Source organism: Vanessa tameamea, chromosome 2 (assembly GCF_037043105.1).
Source record: "Vanessa tameamea isolate UH-Manoa-2023 chromosome 2, ilVanTame1 primary haplotype, whole genome shotgun sequence".
NCBI lineage: Eukaryota > Metazoa > Arthropoda > Insecta > Lepidoptera > Nymphalidae > Vanessa > Vanessa tameamea.
In genome coordinates this window covers 3,256,398-3,279,323 of record NC_087310.1, presented here as the reverse complement: position 1 = coordinate 3,279,323, position 22,926 = coordinate 3,256,398, and the positions used below count along the sequence as shown (strand labels likewise).

The 22,926-nt window shown below is 31.8% G+C and overlaps 1 protein-coding gene across 2 annotated transcripts in view; it reads right to left on the bottom strand.

The window, feature by feature from the left end:
- The window catches only part of Dcma (decima), an 87,384-nt gene that overhangs the window by 9,111 nt on the left and 55,347 nt on the right, over positions 1–22,926 (bottom strand). The window contains exons 1-3 of one of the 2 annotated variants that reach the window (XM_026638949.2): positions 19,760–19,874; positions 17,902–18,079; positions 2,948–3,114 (exon numbers count right to left, since the gene is read on the bottom strand). In XM_026638949.2, the coding sequence (XP_026494734.1) occupies positions 2,948–3,114; positions 17,902–17,964 (230 nt within the window). In that variant the 5' untranslated portion in view covers positions 17,965–18,079; positions 19,760–19,874. Of the gene's footprint in view, positions 1–2,947; positions 3,115–17,901; positions 18,080–19,759; positions 19,875–22,926 lie in introns of those variants that run through there. The other variant, XM_064215515.1, reaches the window with a different exon arrangement.

Here is a 22,926-nt window from a genome sequence, read left to right as displayed (position 1 = left end):
GTCTTCAAATTTTGAGTTGAAGAAATCGAGACTTTCCTTGACACTTAGAAATTCCTGTCCTAAAGCTTTTAATTCATTTTCAAGAGGAATTATGAAGACTTGAAGTCTTGTTTAGCTTGAGATTTCTGAAGTAATAATAGATTTAATTAATTTAAAAAAAGATGAGGGACACATGCTATTGTCAATTATATTTTCATCATCAGGTGAACTGTTGACTGTGGCAGAGCCTTCTCTACGAGAGTTTATATTATCATTCACCTTACATTGAGAATCGGATATATTACCACGCACAGATGTGCTGTCCTTGTGTAGATGGCGCGGCTGAGACAGTGTGCACTCTGGACGGTTCCATTTCTTTTTATAATCTTTTGACAAATCCTTTTTAGCATCGGATGGATGCAAGCATTGATAATGATAGTTATTGTGACACTTATTACAAGTTATGCTATCCGTGGCTCCACCTCTTGGCGATTTGCAACACGAGTATTTCATTATAATTCGTATTTCACAAGATTCTCAGAAAATTATAATAATAAATTGCGTCTCCGTATACTACTTGAGTTTGAACCTAGTAACATCAGTTGAGATGGTGTAGTAAAAAGCGTGTGACCACTATACCAATCGATTACTTAAGTATTTGTGTAAAAATTGGGAACAGGTTCAAAGATAGAAGATATTTATAATAAAATAACTTGGAGTCCTTTTGTTTAATCACTATTGAGCCACTAACGCAAGGTCAACAAGGTCAACACAATGTCACTTAAAAGGAATTTCAAGTAAATCACAAAAAGTACTTAAAAAGTATGTTTCCAGTTCGACAAAACAACTGAAGGACAAAAAAAAAACTTTAGTTACATAAAAATAATTCAGATTCAGCAATTTCCACGCACAAAATACCACATTTAAGCACTGTTTTATGCTACCGCTACACACTAACTGTAAGAAATATTAACCGGTGATTCGTCAATGCGCCACGAACCTTGGGAACTAAGGTGTTATGTCCCTCGTGCATGTAGTTTTGGCTCACTGATCCTTTAAATTGGATACAAAAAATCTTATTTGATGGTAGAATAGATGAGTGGGTAGTATCTACCCAGATGGGCTTTATACTGTAAATGAATTAGTTGTGCTTTAGATAAAACGAAACAAAATGAAAACAGACCTGATCATTGTCCACGGCGTATATTTGTTCATACTACGAACTATATTGCACCAAAATTATCTCATAATCAAAATATATTTTAAGTAATAAAGTTAGGGAAGATACATAAATAATTGTTCGTGATTTAAAGCATTATACATTATTATGCTTTTAAATTTTCGTTCATTACGAATATTTATGTTATACAACGACAAAGTCTATTAGTGACTATTTTTAGATTTAATTAAATTGTGAAGGTTTAAATTTGTAAGTGAGTTTTAACTATTTATAATCACGCTGAAGAAAAAGAACGTCTCATACGCTTACAATATACACACACACCGTTTTTTAATATAAATAATATGAATTAAATCTTATTTTAAAAAGGCGAAACGATTTCCCATCGACCGTTAAAAAACTACATGATACAAAAAAAAAAAAACATCCATTCGACGAAATATCGGCTTCGTCTTTGGACTACCAACTAACTTCGCCAACTGTGCAAGACATATTATTATAATGCACAGGTGTGTGTCCAAACATAGATGAACACTTTATCCTCTCGTTCCCATTATTAAATGGCATATTAATATATCCCATTATATTCCGATACAGACATGTTGCTACTGAGAATTCGAAGGAATAATCAAATAATTTTTATTGCCCCGGGATTAGAACTTAGAAATCTTGGGTTAAGTGGTCTTATATAATAGCAGCAAGATTAACGAGGTAATTACGTTAACAGCGTCACTATATTTGGGTGACGGCTGACAGTTCGTTTTCGATAATAATTTTAATAAATATAACTAAACGTGGAATGACAATCTTATTCGATACTAGTTGAATAAAACTGCTAGATAAATCCTTTAAGTCTAGGAACTCATTAATCAAGTAGCTTGAAGTTTTCGTTTCAAAACTATTGCTTGATTTTATTTAGTTTTGGACTTGGCAAGTGATAGCTTTAGATTGTGTAAGGAAGTGCCAATAGGTTGTTTTAACGGCTGGCAACACCACAATAGATTGATTTATTAGTTTAATGTTTTTCATTCAATGGACGCAGTCGAAGGGTGAAAACTTTTATCGACGTAATTGATTCTCTTGCGTACTTAATATAAAGGTTACCACGATGCGTCTTTTGATATGCTAATAATGGGGTACTAGATTACCCAAGGCTTTAGAAAGTAATTATTTCGGTTTTAGAATTACATCTCAATACTTAAATACAAATAAGGCAAAATCGTTAACATTCTTAGGACACGAGATTGAAATGAATTTATGACCCAACAAGCATTAATTTGTGCAGATCCTCTGGGTAGGCAACACCTACTGCTTATGTACCCGCTTTTGTCTGGTGTTAGCTAACATCACCAAAGAAAAGCCGGTATATAAGCACAAAGTCACATTACGAAGTGATATTTTACTGTTTACTACTAATTATTATGTTCATATAATTTTTTGATAAACAAAAGAAAAAAATGGCAACACTCAATTTACTATTACTTTACAACAATATAACTTTTTGTTAAATAGACTAAAAAAAACATTTTTTTAACGTTGTTACGTATTTAACTGTAACTAAGTATTAAATAAATAAAATGCAAAATTATCCATTTAGATTATTTTTAAATTTAGATATAACGAGGAAGGATTTTTTCTCAAGTATAATAAGATAATCCATAAAAAAATCACTAAAAGTAAAATCCTACTAGTACATCAGCCGACGTAAATACTATAAAAATAACTTTACTTCTTTCGTTCAATTTGTTTGTCCTATTTTTTTTAAAGATTAAAAAAATCAATACATACTTTTTGCAGGTCGGCAAAACGAGCTGGCTGGTTTGTTTTGTTGCTTCAACGCACGTGCGCCGTAAGCGACGTACTCTCTCTCTTAGTTCCGGGCAGTCGTGGGGTTGTCCGATGTGGATCAACAAATCCCGGAAGAGAGCCAGCTGTACGTTGATCTCTGTTATTAACTGCAACAAAAAAAAAAGATTATTCATTTTTAACAAAGGTATTGTTGAATGTAGGTGGATTATATTTCAACACAAATGTTATGATAGTGTCGTGTAAAAGATAAAAATATGCTTCAAAAAACCTCACTTCTATTATAAATTCCTATATATATTTTATTTTTTGAAATATTGTATTATCTCTTTTGATAAAATTCTACAAAAAGAACGTTAGAATAATGCAGATATACAATAATTATATCAATAACAAACGCTGCAAAAGGACTATCGGGTACTCGGACTGTGTGTACTATCGGGTACACAAAATAATGCAAACGAAATGGTGTTAATAAGATAAATTTTCATATGTTTTGCCATTAAATAGCCTACTTTTTCTAACATACAAGTATAACGCAGTATACTAATGGTAATCCGCGATTACTCACATCAAAATGGCGATACATTCATGTACAAGTATAAATTGTAAACAATAGTTAAATTTATTTTTCGTGATTTATTTTTTGTGATGTATGTAACTTTATTGCTCACTATATTTTATTAACGGCAAGGGAATATATTGAATGAATAGGCTGAATGAGGTATTGTATCGAAGTCCTGAGTTTTATTGATTCGGAAGAATGGCACATATGTGACTCAGACAGCCTCATTCAATCGAAATAGACAGAATATTCGTCAGTTGTTATTATTCGTAATAATAATAGTAATAATTGTTACAGTCAAGCATGACGTGTAGAGTACATAATCATCTATTTATCAAATGATTTAATCAATACGAATAATGACATAACATGCAATACTTAAAATACAACACGTTTAAAAAAACAATCAAAATCAAATAAAACCTATTTACATAAGAACTCTTCGCATTTAGGACTTAGATAAATATATTTAAATCAAAATAAATGTTTCTCCTGCATAAATACTCGTAATGACCGCGTGTAATGGTTTGGTGGCAAGAATTTTAGCAGCATTTCCCCCTTATATCGCAATTCCAATTCCCTGGGAGAAAAAATAATCAGATCTCCTATACTCCTGTACTGTTGGAGGCACTACTGCTCCAAGTATTTTAATTGCAAACGGAACAAAGATATACGTTGAAATTAGGGATCGGTCGTTCGCTTCAGCTTATTCAGCTGCAGCTCTGGTCTTGCATAGACAACGACATAAACAGCTCATCTAATGTAGCATCCTCCAAGAGAAGACGTCTCCATTCTCAAGAGAGTAATATCGGTTTACCAGGACTTATGACACCATTAAGACTATGGTGGCATACTATGATTACAAGTGTTGTTATATTATCATTAAGATCATTGACCGTAAACAACCTACATTAAGTTCTTTAAGAGGATGTGTCCAATACTCAGGGCTGAATTTACATTAAGGACACCCGGGGCTAATGCCCAGGGCGCCAATTTTCAGGGCCGCCAAAATTAGTACGATAGCAAAAAAGAAATCGCGTTATCGGTTTTTCAAATATTGCAAGACATAATTGATAAAATGTTTTTAGTAATTTTATTTATTGAATAATAGTGTATCCATAATTTCAACAATGGGGATGAATTTTTACATTGCCCGGGGGCGGCGCTAAGAATAAACTTTTCAATACTTTTTGCCCAAAAAGTATTTAATATCCCATTTTCGTTTTTCTCCTAAAGTAAAACTTCTTTAGATGCTATGAGGGTAAAAAAATAGTGCAACGTTTCATTAAAACTTTGACTTGTCAATTGGAAATAATTGAACGGTTTTAAACAGAATTATATTTATATTGCTGAGGTTTATTCTTTTCTGTAAATAAAATTAACCGAGAAATGTTGGCTCACAAAAGTCACAGAGTTATTGTCAGTACATATAAATGGTAATCGATAGCGAATCACATTGAAATCATAAAATCGTAACGATGAACGGCAGCTCTGCGGTAAATGGAGTAGCCTGCTAATTATATGAACGCTCGCCAACCCCTGGTTGTGAACGCTGACCGATTGAAATTAATTTATCGCTTACTTTTGCTGTTGTTTTTATGTACGCTCTGTCCGACATAGTTCGCTTTATACATATTTTTACATGGTGTACATTTCGTGTGCACGGAATAACTATATTTTTAATATGTTAAAAGACGCGCGGTAAAATAAAAATGTGGTATAAACATGTTGTATAAATATTATGTTTAGTCGAAATGTTATGAATGATCACGGGTTCAGTTCTAGGCATGTAATGTTAAAATTTTTATTGATTTAAATTTGTATTTACAATTTATTATACGTCTTGGACGTCCTGTAAATGTATATCCATTAAACAGTGGTGGAATAAGTCCAAAACCTTCTTGTTAACAGGAGAGCCATCTCCTAGCACTATGCACTGCTAGATTTGAACAAAAATAACCTTCAACGAATTCAGTAGTCTATCTATTCGACTAATAAAATTTATTTAATGTCTTAATTCCTACGTTAAAGACAAATTACACCCCTTCAAGGTCACACTCCGAAACAATGAAAATGTCGTCTGGAATTCACGACTCATTGGCAGACAGACTTATATTGCATATGAATACCAAATATCTTTACAAAAATATGAATCCTTAAACTTAAATTGTAATGCTCCTTGGTAATGAAAATATGCAGGTACCAAAAATAAAAAATACAAATTAAAGATAATATTCAAAATAAAAATCTTTTCTAAATATTCTTATTAAATTTGTCTCGTTGAACTGTGAATCTTGAAGACTTAGATTTGATCCTTAAGTCAGGCCAATAAGTGTTACTTATTTCTTTCAGTAACAGAACGAAATCCAGAAGTTCGCTTTGACATTTCTGTGCCTCGGAAAATATGTAAAATTTTGTGGTCTTGTGCCTGAACTCTTTTGCTTTTCATTTGCTGGGTTTCTTGTATGTCCTGAGTGGTCTGAGAGGACGGTAGCTGTAGCCAAATTGGATTACATTGTTATCAACATCATATCATCACTAAGGAAGTATCTGTTTGTTAAAATCCTGCAGAAACATTTTTTTTTTGTTTGCTAGCAGTTGACTAGTATTTATATAGATATTATACCGCTCAACAGTACTACTTAGTATTGTTGTATTCCGGTATAAAGTAAGACTATGCCAGTGTAACTACAGGTACTCAAGAACATTAGCCATGTATGGTTTATTACAGTGCTATAAAGTTTTTGTAACTTTTCATAGTAACTATGACACCCATATCCGTTAAATAAGCTATAATGATTTATTTATATATATTTCGTCGATCACGAACAGTTAGTAATTCAGTTGATTTTGTTGTATCTGTGGGGTGTGAAAGCCATGACGTATTGAGTCACGTGATCGGAATTGTTTGAAGGGACAACTGGCAACTGGCATTTTGAATTATTTTTGAGTCCGAAGCTAAATATTATTATAAAGCGCGATACAGTTGGGCCTTCGAAACGGGACCGTTGGTTCACGCAACTCTGATAGTTATGATATACCTACTTTATAATTTGTGATTGATTGAATTACCTACATAAAATACAAGAATTGTCATACTGTATCGTTGTGGTTAATCGCCTGAGACCTGCGCCATGAACCCTGTACCAGAAGCTCTTACCGATGACGGGCGTGCCGATGATCTAACGCAGTCGCCGTCATATATTATAATTTTTAAACTAGTGCCCATATTCTTTACTTTTCATTTCCTTTTTTTACTCTCCTAAATACCTAAAAGGTCAACATTGAATGCGAATGTATTTTTTTTAAAGATACTAATACCTAATTTATAGTTACTTTAATTGGCTATGTCAGTTAAAATGTAATCATAACCAGACATTAGCCCGAACACAATTATTTACATTATGGGTGGTAAAATAGATTGAATTCCGATTTACACTGAATTTGGAATGATATATGGAGTCAATGGTTCACTAAATTATCCAATCACATAGGTAACACGATAACAATATTTTGTAATCATCAAAGCGAAACCATTGTTCCGTGCGACGTAAATGGACTAAGCAGGGGGTAATTCTACTAACAATTTGTCGTTTAATCGCAATTGAATCGATACGAAATCTAAATCTTCTTGTCCTTTTTCCTATTCTTGATTATTAATAACATAAAAATCCAGTTGCAGTTCGTTCGAAACTAGATCGGAATTAATTTGGGAATGTATCGTTGCTTTTATAAACTAGTAGATTTGGTCAGCAGTTACGATTTAGCTGAGAATTATTTTTGTGAAGAAGTCGAAATAGGATCGGAATAGAATCGTGAACGTATCGAAATCGTGATAGCTTAGTAGAATTGCCTGATTGATAAATTAAGTAAACAAAAACAAGGATCTCTCCGTGTATAAGTCTCAAACCACTGTTTAGCAAGATGTGCCACAGAAGCCGTTTTACTGCAATATAAAACAGAGGTTGTACCGATAAATGTATATTTTTTTTAGTTTACGTTACTAGTAACATTTAATACAAAAATGTAAAAATATCGAATTTCTATTTCAGCCCACGTGTAGCACATACATTATTTCAATTATCATATGTACCATACAGCCGAAATCACTTTATGATAATTTTAGCTGTTCATTTTGGAACTCGAAAATTGGTATGCAGCTCTGATATAAACTGATCGTCGACGCGGCGAGGTTAACACTCACGGTGTCATGTTAATATTTTATTATTCGCATTATTTAGGATTTTAGAAAATGATGGACGAGTGATTTACTCGAATAGAAAATGGACCGAAAGCTTGAAAATTAGGGTAATAAATTGAAAAGGCATTTCTATCAATATAATATTCTATTATATATAATTTAATAGCGCGGGGATCGTATTCATTGATTTTGTGTGTATATAAACTTCATTTTACTTTCTTAATACGCCTACGTCATTTTTGGCTGGAAAAATTGACTAATGAGTTTCTTATCGGTTTTTCTCGAAAGAAATTCTTATCTATATTTCGAATTTATATTTAATATTATCTTGTGTAATGACAATTCAAAGCTTATTTGAATAAAGTATATTTGTACTTTGTTTAACGTTGATATGCAGATAAACGCTCCTGGGACGACCTTTCCGTTCTAGTAATTCATGGCAGGCTACCTTGCCGTTGTATTGCAACCAGCAATAAAACACGTCTCGACCATTTGTTTTTTAAAAACTAACTAGGATCGATATATCTTATGTTGGAACCGTAATATACTGAGCACATAAGAGTGTGATATAAATTATGTGTAACTTAAATTGTGATATTGTAATACACGGAAAAAAAAGTCTTAAAAAGGTAAAAAAATCCCATAAAAACAATAAATTTTAAAACGCGCAATGTAATCTCGGTAAAATGTATGAAGCTACATAACATAACATAACATAATCAGCCTGTAAATTTCCCACTGCTGGGCTAAGGTCTCCTCTCCCGTTGAGAAGGTATGGAGCATATTCCACCACGCTGCTCCAATGCGGGTTGGTGGAATACACATGTGGCAGAATTTCGTTGAAATTAGACACATGCAGGTTTCCTCACGATGTTTTCCTTCACCGCTGAGCACGAGATGAATTATAAACAAATTAATCACATGTAAATTCAGTGGTGCCTGCCTGGCTTTGAACCCGAAATCATCGGTTAAGATGCACGCGTTCTAACCACTGGGCCATCTCGGCTCTTTATGAAGCTAATTGTATTATAAATGGCTGAAAAAATTAAGTAAATTCCTCGTTCGTTCGTACACATTTCTCCTCGAAGTGAACTCCTCTACTCATGTTTACAAAAGCTCGTTCAAGAAGTGAATAACCCTCCCAATTACATTCTAGTTCTGGATCTTTTATTACGTCCCCCATTAATTCGATCGATCGATATGATTAGAAAAAATGTAATGTTTGTCTTGATTGATTCTCACGGCTGTAACTGAAGGAAGTCAGGTAATAAAGGAAATCTATAGATCTGGACCTACTTTCATATAAAGGTAAACGACATTCTTCAATCTTAAGAAGTAATTAAAATGACAATTGCTTTAAAATTTAAAATATTTATTAACACTATAATAATTTTTTCGTACTTCAGTACACACGAACAAAAACTAACAGGGCGAAAAAACAGAAAATTGCGATTTTACAAATAAAAGGCTGTTAATATTTATTTATAGGACAGTTAGTATTTGGTTAATTACATAAAATATTTTTCCTATTATTATCGACATATTCAGGAGATTTAACGTCACTGACTGACAAACAATTCAGACGGTCTATCGTTCACACTTCGTTTATATCGCTGATGGAATATTGGCCAACATTGTGGGGTGGTTCTGCAGTAATTCTAACGTCACACATTCACAGACTTGGTTTTTTATTTTATTGTACACAAATTATATTAATGTTATTGTATTTAGTCCCATTTATTATTTGGTTTATAAGTACCTATCTTTCTTTCCATGATATAACTGACATGTGATCTTTTCGAGTGTACTTGCTTTCTGAGTCCCGATATTTAACTCGTGTTAAATTTGTAGTATTTGAATATAAGATGAGTAGGTGTTTAGTACAGTTTGACGGATTCGTTGACGAATATTGTCACTCCTTTGCGCTTTAGATTCGTAGCAAAAATTTATAAACAGCCATTTATTTAACGTCAGACCTTTTGTGGAGAAAAATATATACATATGTTTAGTATTACTCTAGCAACAGCGTGTAAATATTCAAAGGCGTTTCCTATAGACGTGCCTTATGGGCCCCTCAAGGTTAAGGCTTAGAGTTTATTCCGCCACGTTGATTCAATGTGGTATATAGGTTTTCTATTTTAACTATTTTTCTATATTTCAATAATCAATCTTGATATTATTTTTTCATTTTTACATAATTATTAAAGGTAGCGTTTTTAGGACTATTTGAAATAAAAAATATAGTTTTACAAAGAACAGCTTTTCTAAGAGATTCTAGACACCCGAGAGTGTGACTAACGTGTTTGTAAATATATTAATAGGTACTGTCATCAAAATATGTATGTTATTTAGCAAATTTAGCAGATTAGATGATTAGAAAACAGATCTAAAAAGGACTTATGCAATGATTACTAGACCCATTTATCACTACGTCGCAAGATCGAGTTCGGAACCATTTCTCCAAAGGAAATAGCCTTTTTTGTACAAAACTCCTCAGTCTATGTCAATGTAGGGTACGCTTTCTGATATAACAAAAATATTACGCGGCTTATTTGAAATATGGTTTTCGATTATTCTTTGTCGTTTATCTGATATTTTGTTTGTAAGTGAAAAAGTTTATGACGTTAAGTGTGAATCATCTATTAATACAATAATGGCGATACTTATAGCAATCTTATAATATTTGTTTTAATATTGACTGGTTATAAATTTATAGATGGATAGTAAAAAAAAAAACAATTAAAATAATAGGTATAATACACCAAGGCTTCACAGACAACACGTCGTGGTTCTGATATCTAAAAAAAAAGAAGAATGAAGTTGATAAATGTCTGTATACTAAATACTAATTTTATAAATGCGAAAAACGGACAAATATAAATGAAGATGGAAATTGGTATGGAGCCTTGAACTAAGCAAAATGACTTAGGCTACTTTTTATGGCTAATATGCCTGACAGCTAACCCTTAAAACGAAAGCGAAGCCACGACGACAACTAGTCATATATAAGTTTTGAAATTGTTATTAAGTGTTGGTTAAAGAAAATGACTAAAATATGGTAATAAATATTATAAAAGTCAAAATATATACAAATAATTTTCGAGTTAAAACCTTAAGAAAAATCTTACCTCCAGTTTGTGAAGCGCTGATCAAATAATTCAAGTTTAATTTTAAAAGTCATTGGTGATTGTAGTCGATGACGTGATCGGCGACCAATAAGCGATATTTTAGTCAGATTACTAGACTTGTCTTGTGAAACTGAAACTGACATTAATCTTCGAAAAACTTGAAACATAACTTAGTTTATCGTGTTTTCTATTTAAACCGTAAAAATGAGTGTATAAATCCTTACGTTGTCACCAATACTCTACGGAATCAACTAATCAGTTGCGCTGTGATTTGTATGCACGAACTTCGATACAATAATACAAAACGTGTTTCTCACAGTTTTAATGAAAAGCAAACATGCAACGGATTGCGGGTATATTGCACTGATTGAGTGTACAAAAATAGGGATGTGAATCCTTGTTTTTTCTCAATTTATATTCCAACTACCCACACTGAGTGGAAACAGTACAAACATTAAATTACTGGAATTGTATTATTCTTGTTAAAAATAATTTTCACTTTTGAGAATTTGCACGTTTTTAAATTACTCTTAAATATAACTTTAACGATTCTTTCCTTAAGCTATACAACGCGAACGCGATGAATTATTAACATCAAAAGCCGCGGTATTTCAGTAAGAAATTTCCGATAGTTTAATTTGAGTCTTCAGAAGCGGTTCTTTATCATCATGAAGTTGGTTTAGACATTATTTGAATTTAATGACACAATTAAAAAGGGATAATTATTCGCAAGACTCTTTTATGAAAATTAACTATGAAAATACAGAAATCCTAATTATTGCTTGTGACATGTGAAAATGTATACAATATACACTCGCACACACACACAGACATAGTATATATAAAGGCCATTACGATACGGGTCTGCGTAGTTTAGGGTCAGGATGTAAATATTCGTATTAGTTATTGTATAGTTCAGTATTATAGTTGGTTATTTTAAAGTACGTGATGAGCAAACATTATTCAGGTTTGGATGAGGCGTGATCTTATCACGTAAAAGTCGCAACTCGGGTTTGTCACGGCATAATTTAATGCCAACATTTCATTCTGTATCGCGAAACTGGAGTAAGCTAATACGGTAATAAATTTAAAAAAAGGAAAAATCACTTTTACATTTTCTTGGTTATGAGTTATATATTTCTTTTTATGTAATAGTAGTAACAGCCTGTAAATTTCCCACGGCTGGGCTAAGGCCTCCTCTCCATTTGAGGAGAAGGTTAGGAGCATATTCCACCACGCTACTGCTGCTGCTGGTGGATTCACATGTGGCAGAATTTCCTTGGAATTAGACACATGCCGGTTTCGTCGCGATATTTTTTCTTCACCGCCGAGCTCGTGATGAATTATAAACACAAATTAAGTTCATGAAACTTCAGTGGTGCTTGCCTGGGTTTGAACCCATAGTCATCGGTTAAGATGTACGCATTCTAACCATTGGGCCATCTCGGCTCATAATTCGTTTTGATGAATATACAATATTAATAAATTTTTATTAAGATTGTTATTATATAGTTTGAAAGTTACTAAAAATGTTTGTTTTACCTATTTAAATATCTATTTGGTGGTTAGGCTTTGTGCAAGCCTAGGTAGGTACCACACGCTCATCAGATATTCTACCGCAGTAATCAGTATTATTGTATTCCGGTTTGAAAAGTGAGTTAGCCGTTGTAACTACAGGCACAAGGGACAATATCTTGATTGCCAAGGTGAGTGACGGATTGGCGATGTAAGAAATGGTCGCCTTACACCGTCATTGTCAGAGACATATACTATCAGGCGGCCCTTTTGTCGTATAATCATAAACATAATCAGCCTGTAAATTTCCCACTGCTGGGCTAAGGCCTCCTCTCCCGTCGAGGAGAAGGTATGGAGCATATTCCACCACGCTGCTCCAATGCGGGTTGGTGGAATACACATGTGGCAGAATTTCGTTGTAAATTGTTCCTTTTGTCGTACCAACTAGTTATATCATAAAAAAATCTAAGTAATTTTAAATTTGCTTTTTCGTTTGGGAATAAAATATACTAATAATAATTGACACATAACAATTATATTATATCTGATCGAAACGTAACATAATGTTGAAACGATGTTTTTGTATTTAAATGCTTTAATCTGTATAGATATCACAATAAAAAATTACGTTAATTTTGTATTTATGTGATGCTACCACTTAATTACTCGCTTGTTTGTCCACACGACAGTCCCATTAAGGTTAGACTGGAGGAAGACTCGAGGGAGTCTTGGACTTGAGGCCGTAAAAGTAAATATATTGGATAATAATAAAAACAGTTGTTTTCATTTTATTTATTAGACGTTACTACATAGCTTACAATTAAATCGAAAACGTTATTAATAAAGTATTATTCAATGTCATTTACGCCCAATGGATGGTACTTACTAGCCACTTGGTTACCACTACTCATAACATTGGTACTGCAAGAAATTAAAACATTCCATACATCGTCATACCATTCTTAAGATGTTATATACTTGTGTCTGTAATAGTATCACTTTTAAATATAACAGTATGGCGGTAGAATTATGAAATGTGTCGGTTGCACACCCACCCATTGAGACTGATTGAAACAAAGCCGTACAACCAAGTAAATAACTATATACTTACTGTATATAGTTATTTACTTGATTATAATAATGTATAATGTATTTATATATAATAGCAGATATTATGTACAAATAAACTTATGTGTCCATAACTGTATATGTATTTTAATATTATATATAAAGAAATTAAATAAATAGTATTTAAAAAAAATATATATTTATTCAGCGTATCCATAGTAAAGGTTGGAGCCTTCTTTTAAGTGCAGCAGGGCACCTGTGCCAGAAGACACCGGTCTTCCATATCAATATCTTACAACAGCATATATTATAAGCGTGAGTGGGTGTGTGTATGTGTATGTGTGTGTGTGTGTGTGTGTCATGCACCTACATAAATTATATATACATGTATATATTATTGTGTAAATTATAATATGCGTATTTTAAAATACACACATATTGTTAATAATGTTCTAAGAATAAATCGTCGTGTTCAGTGTTTTATTTGTATTCGTAATACCTCGCCGATACTTTTTAAGGAATTTATATATTGTTTCGCAAATTTTTCGTATTCATTTCGAGATTAAAAAGTTCTCGTTACGATAAATATTTCCTTTTAAATTTTCAAACAAGTTCTGTGAATTAGAGTGCCAGACATAACAACATAAAAAACAACAATTGTTTGTGTGTTATGTGCGTGTGTGTTTATGTGTATGTGTGTGTTTGTTTGTATGGTAAAATATTAGATAGCAGATTATGGTGAAGCAGGTTAAATAAATTATTATGCAGACACCGTGTTCTTTTCCAATTATTAGATTAAATTTGTTTGGTCGCTGAGGTTCATTCGTTTGTAAAATTTTATTTCGAGTCGAATGAACTCGATGTTTGTGATTTATTTCAACCTGTAGACTGAGTGAAAAATATATTCCTTTTTTTTTAATTTTCTTTATCCTAATTTTTATATATACTATCACGTACATATTAGTATTTCTATGAATTAGGAACAAAATAAGGTTTATCTATAAAAATAAATATTTTTCGTGAATGCTGAAATGTAAATATCTCTGTAGCGTATTGTACGTGAAAAAAAAACGAGAGGTGCCGTGGGACACTCAGTAGGAACAAAGTTGTTTGAGTTGTATATTATGTATTATGTAACAGACGCAATAAATTAAATTAACAACGTTCGAAATTGATTAAAAATGACATTGAAAAGCCTCTAACAATTCCCGTGTGAGAAAATAAGAGGGGGAAAGGTCGCCTGGAGGCAAAATGCTTTTCCGGTACGTAACGATTTCTGCCAGTTCACTCTACTATATATATTTTATGGAACTTACTCTATACATATGTAATTATCATTTTCATTTTTATATAAACTCTTCTAGAAACCATCAATTTATATGTTTCACAAGCGTAGGGTGTTCAGAGCATTTGTTAAATTCGATAAACAGTGGGTAGGTATTATTACGATTATGTTTAATTCTTTTTTATTGATATTATTCTGTATGTTTTTATTTAGTTATATTATTGAGTGTAATCTACATATATATTCGGATTAGCTATCAAACCAATACCAACTACCAGTCAGAGAATTAAATTTTGGAGACCTACCATTTATGATAAGTACGACGAGTTAAATTAATACGTTAGAATATGTTTTTGAGATGAAAGGATGAGTTCACGTGTGTTCTGAAAGCTCACTAATCTATGTATGCGAAAGTAATTCTCTCTTTCATGACCAACCACTGAAGCAAATTTGATGAAAATAAGTATGAAGCAAGCTTGGACTCCAAGTATGCCTAACCGCTAAAATACGAGCTAATCTTCGGGCGACGACTAATAAACAAATATGTTTATCTAAAGACAAGTGATTGTTCTAAAACGATTACAAAAATATGAACTTTTGGAAAAAAATATCTGCATTTGGTTTTAACAGGCATTTTTTAAAATATCGAGTACATGATTACTTCGATGTATAGCTTAATTTTTCAGAGAAATTTGAGAGCGTTTACTAAATTTTATGTTTCAAAAAATTTAAATACTTTCTCCTACGAAACTTTTAACGTCTACTTTATGCAGACACAAAAAGTATAAAATTTAAAGTTCAATGCTTTAATAAAAATAAACCTTGTACATAATTTTAATTTAATAACAATTTAATTGAATTCTGATATTATTTTTCATGACGCATTTACTGGAAATAATACTAAAAGATTTATATATAAAAAAAATCATACAGTGTGATTTGATATTCTATTCAAAGAACAATAGAATCCATATAAAATTGTTTTCCTCCGTTGAATAGGCTGCAGTCATTGTTAAGAGTCGCCATGAAATATCGGAATAGATGCAGGATATATTGAGAGTGGAGCCGATCTAATTAAAATTCTGTGTTGTGTGCAGCTCGACTGCCAAAAGGGAATTGCATAGCGGAGTGGTAAAGGATTTCAGCCGTTTCTGGAAGCGACACGATAATGTTACATTCTGCCATCGCGGCTCGTCGAGTAAACATTTCCGGTGAGTGCCACTGAAATCAACGATAACTCTGGCTTCGTTGAGCACTACTGAGATTCTTGCTTCAACACGGAGCACTCGAGCGTAAAAGTTTATCCGTACAACTTGGAATTGGATATATATTCTATATATAATAATATATCACGACTTATTAATAAATTTATTACTAAAGATGATTCTAAAAATGTAAATATTTAATAGTATTTTTTAAAATGAAATTAAAAACAAAGTTGTTCTTTGCACTATCTATTTTTAGGTTTTTAATGACTGACAATATTAAAAGTTTAGTAACTAGTCACTTCATATAAATATTTTTTGGTAAATGTACCTGATGGTAAGTGGTCACCACTGCTGATATATATTGGTACTGTACGAAATAATGACCATTCCTTACATCACACTAATGCGTTACATCACACTTATGGATTAACAATCCTACTGTCACGATACATGAACAAAAGTGTTCTTAAGGTCGTATGTAAAATAGAAATTTATATGTATAGATTCGTTTGTTTAACATATAATAACTAGACATCTTTTTACAATAAACAGTACCCAAATGCGTACAAAATAGTATGCTGATTTTATGACAATAAACATATTATACATCCTATTTTACTGTACAGTACAGAAGTGTCATATTTGTAAATCAATATAGTGACAATTATAAGCAACTTTATATACTAACTGAATGAAACTGATGAAATCTAAGATGTCCCTTGTGTGTATAATAAAATCAATAAATAAACGTTGGATCACTCACGATTGAAATTGGAATTCAATATATTGCTGTTCATTGCTAAAGTAACTAGTAGATAGTAAATCATTAAAAACTATAGCATAGTCTCAATTTAGTTGTTAATATAACAGCGTCATAAAGATCGATGATTGTCCAGTATAATCATCATAATATTTAATTAATAAGTTTATAATAGACAAGCATTATTTACTCAGGATTCCTAAATAAATATTTTATATGTATCTTGTGTCTAATATCCAGGGCAAACTTAAATATTTTATACGCATATAATATCTCTAATACAATGTTAATGAGATTTTTAATAAAACAAGCAATTCTTCTCATAATATTAAAAAAAAACCGATATAACATTTCATTGAGATACTTAAAAGTTAAATTATGTGTAGACTTTGATACGAAAATACTTACCAAACTTTATTTTGTACCATTTTATTTTGTATTACAATAAAGTTTATAAATAAATATTATTTTTTTTAGATTGGAACTTTGCCTAGTCGTTGTAAAATATTTTATAAAATTTGGTACGCTGTTGTTTTACTTCCAAATTATACAAGAGAATGAAATTGACGCGTGTCACATCAATAGCCTCAATTTTAAGCGGGTGAGATTACGAAACCCAGCTACATTTATATATTAGTTATCGCCCAAAGCTTCGCTCGCGTTTTAGAGGTTGTTTACCAGGCAATATAAAGAATCCTATGCTTTTCCTTTGAGTTTAAGTTTGCTTTATATCAAATTTTATCAAATTCGATTCAGTGGTTTGGCCTTGAAAGAGTAACAGAAAGACAGAGGTTTTTTACGATATAGTTAGGCGGACGAACAAATGAGCCACCTGATGGTAAGTGGTTACCACATAGACAATTGCGCTGTAAGAAATATTAACATTCCTTACATCGCCAATGTGCCACTAACCTTGGGAATTAAGATGTTAAGTCCCTTGCCTGTTACACTGGCTCATTCGCCCTTCAAACCGGAACACAATAACACTAGGTACTGCTGTTTGGCGGTAGAATATCTGATGAGTGGGTTATATCTACCCAGACGGGCTAGCACGAAGCTCTACCACACTAAAACATTCATCGAAGCACGCCGCATCTTCCGATTTATTGGTTACTTTTATGTAAATAGACTGGCAATATTTCAGTTAGGGATTAAATAAAAACGTATCTACATTGGTTAGTATAGATTTATCTTCTATAGACTTACCGAATTGGCGTTAGGCTCTGGGTCATGGTGATACGTGGAGAGGTGTCGAATTGGGCCCGCCATACCGTCGTCGTCTACATCACTTTTATATTATAATTTAATTTATTCATTTTACGCACTATCACTTTTTAAATTTATCTTTAATATCACTTTCATAATGATTTTATGAGTGAATTTTCTTTGATAAAATACACATTAGCTGAAATCATTTGCAATATAATTTATACGTAAATAAAAATATAGACCATAAATAATTTATTCAGAGTTTTTTTTTTTTTTACTGCTGACTAGAATTTATTGCTGCAGTAATGTTTTAAGTGTAACGTGAATGAATATTAATGTGTGCGATTGTATAATTCCCTACAGGGCGTCTTACGAGTATTTACTTAAGTAGTACAGTTATATTGCTCAAGATATACGATATAATCTACTACATTTATATATGTAATCCAACTGTCTAGTAGTGATCGTTTACCTTCCGAATGACTTCATCGATTGAAGTAATATTCACACAACATATTTGTACTATCGAAGCGATGATACATTTATTATTATTATTCATAATTCTTTGAACAAAAGTAGTTAATAAAGCACTTATTTTTTTATTTGTGAGATAATATAATATCACAAGATCTAAAACACGTAGCTGCGATCGAGTTTGATGGTAATATGTGCGAGGAAACTAATTACAGAATACCAACATCTCTCTTTTTGGCCTAATAAAATGTTTATAGCGTTACGATTGATATTAAATCGGTTTAATGTCTTACGAGTAATATTAAACGGAATGAAATAATTCAATGGAACTTCCATTTAATATATAGAAATTAGCTTTCATATGATATTTCTTAATCTCACTTACTTCCAAATTAGATCCAATCTAACTCTGAAGATATTTTTACGGTGAAATCAGTTTTTATGTTAATATAATTCTAGATTATATATTATATTAATTATGAGATTCACATTATCATTTTCAGTATATACTACTGGTATGTATAGTCTAAATCATGTACAATTAATTAATTTAAAAATAATACTTGGTAAGCACGCTGGTAGATAGCCTTATACCTATAACACATGTATAAAAACTGCGTTCGTCAGTAGTTGGATGTTCAAGATTGAAACGCGTAATTTTAGTTCTTCTATTCCACTGGGACACCTCGTACAACGAATACAATGCATAAGTTATTATCCTACGAGTGTAAAAACATACCCGCGTATTGCTTTGTTAATATTACAAGAGTTTATGTGCTAGGCTCTAGAATCGAAGGGGTTCAAAATACGTATGGATAAATTAACAAATAAAATACATTCTTTATTATAAAATACGTATAGTCGAATTATTTTTATTAAGATTTTATAAGAATATATATAATATTGAATAGAATTTCCGTATTTGATAATGAGATATGTTATTAGTATAAATAGAGCAAACTTTACCCTTTGTTTGGAATAATTTAATCCGAGCCCTCCACCTTTAACATATCGTATTGATGTTATTAACTATCATTAAGCTATCTCTGACAATTCGGGGATAATGGGTAAATATATCCCTCATTAGTTCAGCGCTAAAGGGAAGATTAATAATTTAGCTATATTATGACAAGATCATTAATCAGGTATTCATTGCCATATCACGTATACACAAAAATATTGAAAATTATTGAATCACTAAAGAACAAAAAAAGTCCTTTTTTACACTTAAAGTAAGTTTTTTTTAAGAGACTTTTTGAAAGTTTTAGTAAATACTTTTTCTTATTTTTTATTATAAAAGTTTATTAAAATAATGTTACAAATAAATATAAAATAAATAACTGTAAAATTAAAAATATAAAGTTAATCGAGACACGCCTACAATTTTCTTGAATGTGCCAATGTTAACTAGTCAACACTACGCGTAGTGCCATGTGCGTGTCGTGTCAGCGTAGCACTCGTGGCGCGTAGACGAGACAGGGTGGCGTAGCGGCTGCCAGCGCTCGACTGCCGCAGCCCGCCCGCGCAATAGCCGTAATGATTGACAAAATACTTGTGTTTTCTTGCCGAGTACGTAAACAGGTGGCGGGAAACGTATCGACGATAATATTATCTAATAATCGGAGATTATTATTATTTTTTGTGTATTCTTGAGAAATTGTTTTTTAACCATCAAAACTCCTTTTTTTAATTTATCAGGATTTAACAGATATTTTTATGTACAATAAACGTTTATATAATTATTTATACGAAAATGCTGCCTATTCATTACAAGAAAATTAATAATAAAGATAAAAATATATATTAATAAATTATAAATACCGTCTTTTGTTTTTGTAATAAAATAACACATGCAATCATATAATATATTAAAAAATATAAATGAATATTTCATAAATGTACATCTTCCCCTTAAGATTAAGATTCCACCGCTACCTGTTGATAATCCAAATAAATAAAACTTTATCCAAAGAAAGTGGTGTAAGATATATTACTAGCAACTAAAATTGGATTTCATTGTTTGTTATCGAAAGTGTAATCTTATCTTAAGTTCATACGTAAAGTATATTTGTGTATACACGTAGGGTGGAGGTATTGATCGCCTTCAATATTTTTTGTAAATTTTTGTACAATTATTTTTATTTTATATACGAGTATAAATGTGTCGGAGATTTTAAACGTAAATGTGGTGCAGTTTTATTGTTTGAGTTAACGTTTCCTGCCCCAGTAATCCTCTACTTAAGTATAACTTATGTCAGCCGTAGTAATGTATATTCGTTGTTGCTTCGAAAAGGCAAGCGCATTCAAACTGATGCAGTTTGAATGGCCTTCGGAGGTACACTTTATATGAGCATCCAAACTTGCAACGTTCACTGCACATTAACGACTTAGAGGGGACTGTAATCACTCCTATAATTACGTTTTAGATTAAATAATAAATGATTTTATTTTTATATACGTATATATAGAACAATTTTATAATCTACTTTTGGTTATGTTTTTATTATATTAGTTGTAATTTATCAGTGTCAAGTATTTTTCCAAAACATTTCCTTACTCTCAGTATCATTCTTTCCGATTTACTTCTGCAGTCTTTATAATGTGGCTTCCAGAAACCATTGCCCCAGACATCCTTTCTTCCATATATTCCCTCTCTTTTCCGTTTATCCAACGAAAGATACATCATTAGCAGGAAGAGAAGCAATCGTCCATAGATATTGTTTAATTGTCCACGCGTCATTGGCGAATTAATAATTGGGCGCTCTTATGATACGCGCATAATATGGCTTTTGAGCTATGCTCGACATTTACGAGATAATTCTAAATGACAACAGCGATTTTTTTACATTTGGACCAAAAATATATGAATCGTGGATGTCCTATAACATATATTTTATATATATTCGTTGAATTAGATTAGCAGGTAAATAAAAAATTCAGAAATGCGCAGATGAATTATATAAAACAAATAAAGAATGTATTCTTCATACATAACCAGGAAACTCCTATTAAAATTTATATTTTAAGTTTTAATATTAACTTATTTAAAATGATTCTATAGATATTCTATTTAAATCTCTACATGGTATAAGCCAAAGTCGCTTACCGTAGTCTGTATCCTTAGATATTTTAAACTACGAAACTGATTTTAATGCGGTTTTTATCAATGAACAGAGTGATTCAAGAGGAATTTTTATATGTATAATCATGCATATTATAGTTAAGAAGTGCCGAGCATTGCAACTTTTTTTTAGATTTGTTTTTCAATCTTATAGTTGTTTATAAACTCGTATAGTAACCGTGCGATACCTCGGCGGGTCGCTAGTTTTGTATATATTTTAGTATCTGTGATTAGGTAATCGTAGATTTTGATTCGATTCGGATTGATCCTGAGGCAGCAATATTGTAGCAGTATATCGGGCATGGTAATATTTTGCATTCTGATGAAGGATATCTCTAAGTATGTGTATAATATTAAAGCAACCTGATTGTTTAATATAGGTATTTAAGTATCTATAATATTATTAAATGCTCGTGTAATTTTGGACCTGTGACAGAAGTGAAATTTTATTGTACCAGAAACGTTTTGTAATTTTATATATTTCATTGCTCACGATATCTTCCGGAGGAGGAGCCTATGTGCTTTTCTATACCCGTGATAACGTAATATACAATATATTTATTTATAATATTTATAATATTACAAGGTAAACGTTGCACTCCCTATTCATTAACGACGAATTGGCGAGAAATATTGAGCTAAATATTTCAATTACTAATTTCTGAAGTAATGATTCGTTGAATGTGAAGTAAAATTTTTAGATATTTTTGGTGCTTCTATGTTGAATGAAGTGCAAAATGATACGTTTCTGAAACACGGTTCACTTCTACGGCGTGTAATAAATTGCACGCGCTTTTTTACACACTGGATGTTATTGACACTAATCGGAGAGACAACAAAATGCTTTCAGCGTATTTAAATATAAAATATTGAATTAATTTATTCTGAAGATATATAAATAGTCTTTGAAAATATTGGATATAGAACGGATCGAGTATTGGATGCACAGCGTTAGTATTTATTATACGCTTTTAGTCGATCGCAAAAACACAGATTATATAATATTGAAAAAAATGTGATTACTGGAACTAGTAATCGGCATTGCAGTCTTTAATAATAACGATTATCTATTACATTCCACACGAGTGGGCGTAGAGATAGCTGAGATGGCATCTTACAGAGATAAGTATTTCAGCGTTTTCTGAAGCAATATATTCCTTGTTAAATATTAAAAGTAGTCTTACATTTAAATTCGTAACATAAGATTCCATAAAAACTAAAACACACTCAATAACTTTATTTGAATGAGTACGCGTGTTAAAATAAAGGGAATAGTTTAAAATGTCATTTGAAATGAAAGTGCGAAGTGAGGTAAATGTCGTCGTCGAAATATCCGCGCCGCACCTCTGAGTCCGACACACACAATATTTTCCGTTCCGATTCAAAAGGCGGATTATATCAACGATACAGCCAGTGGTAAAGTAGGT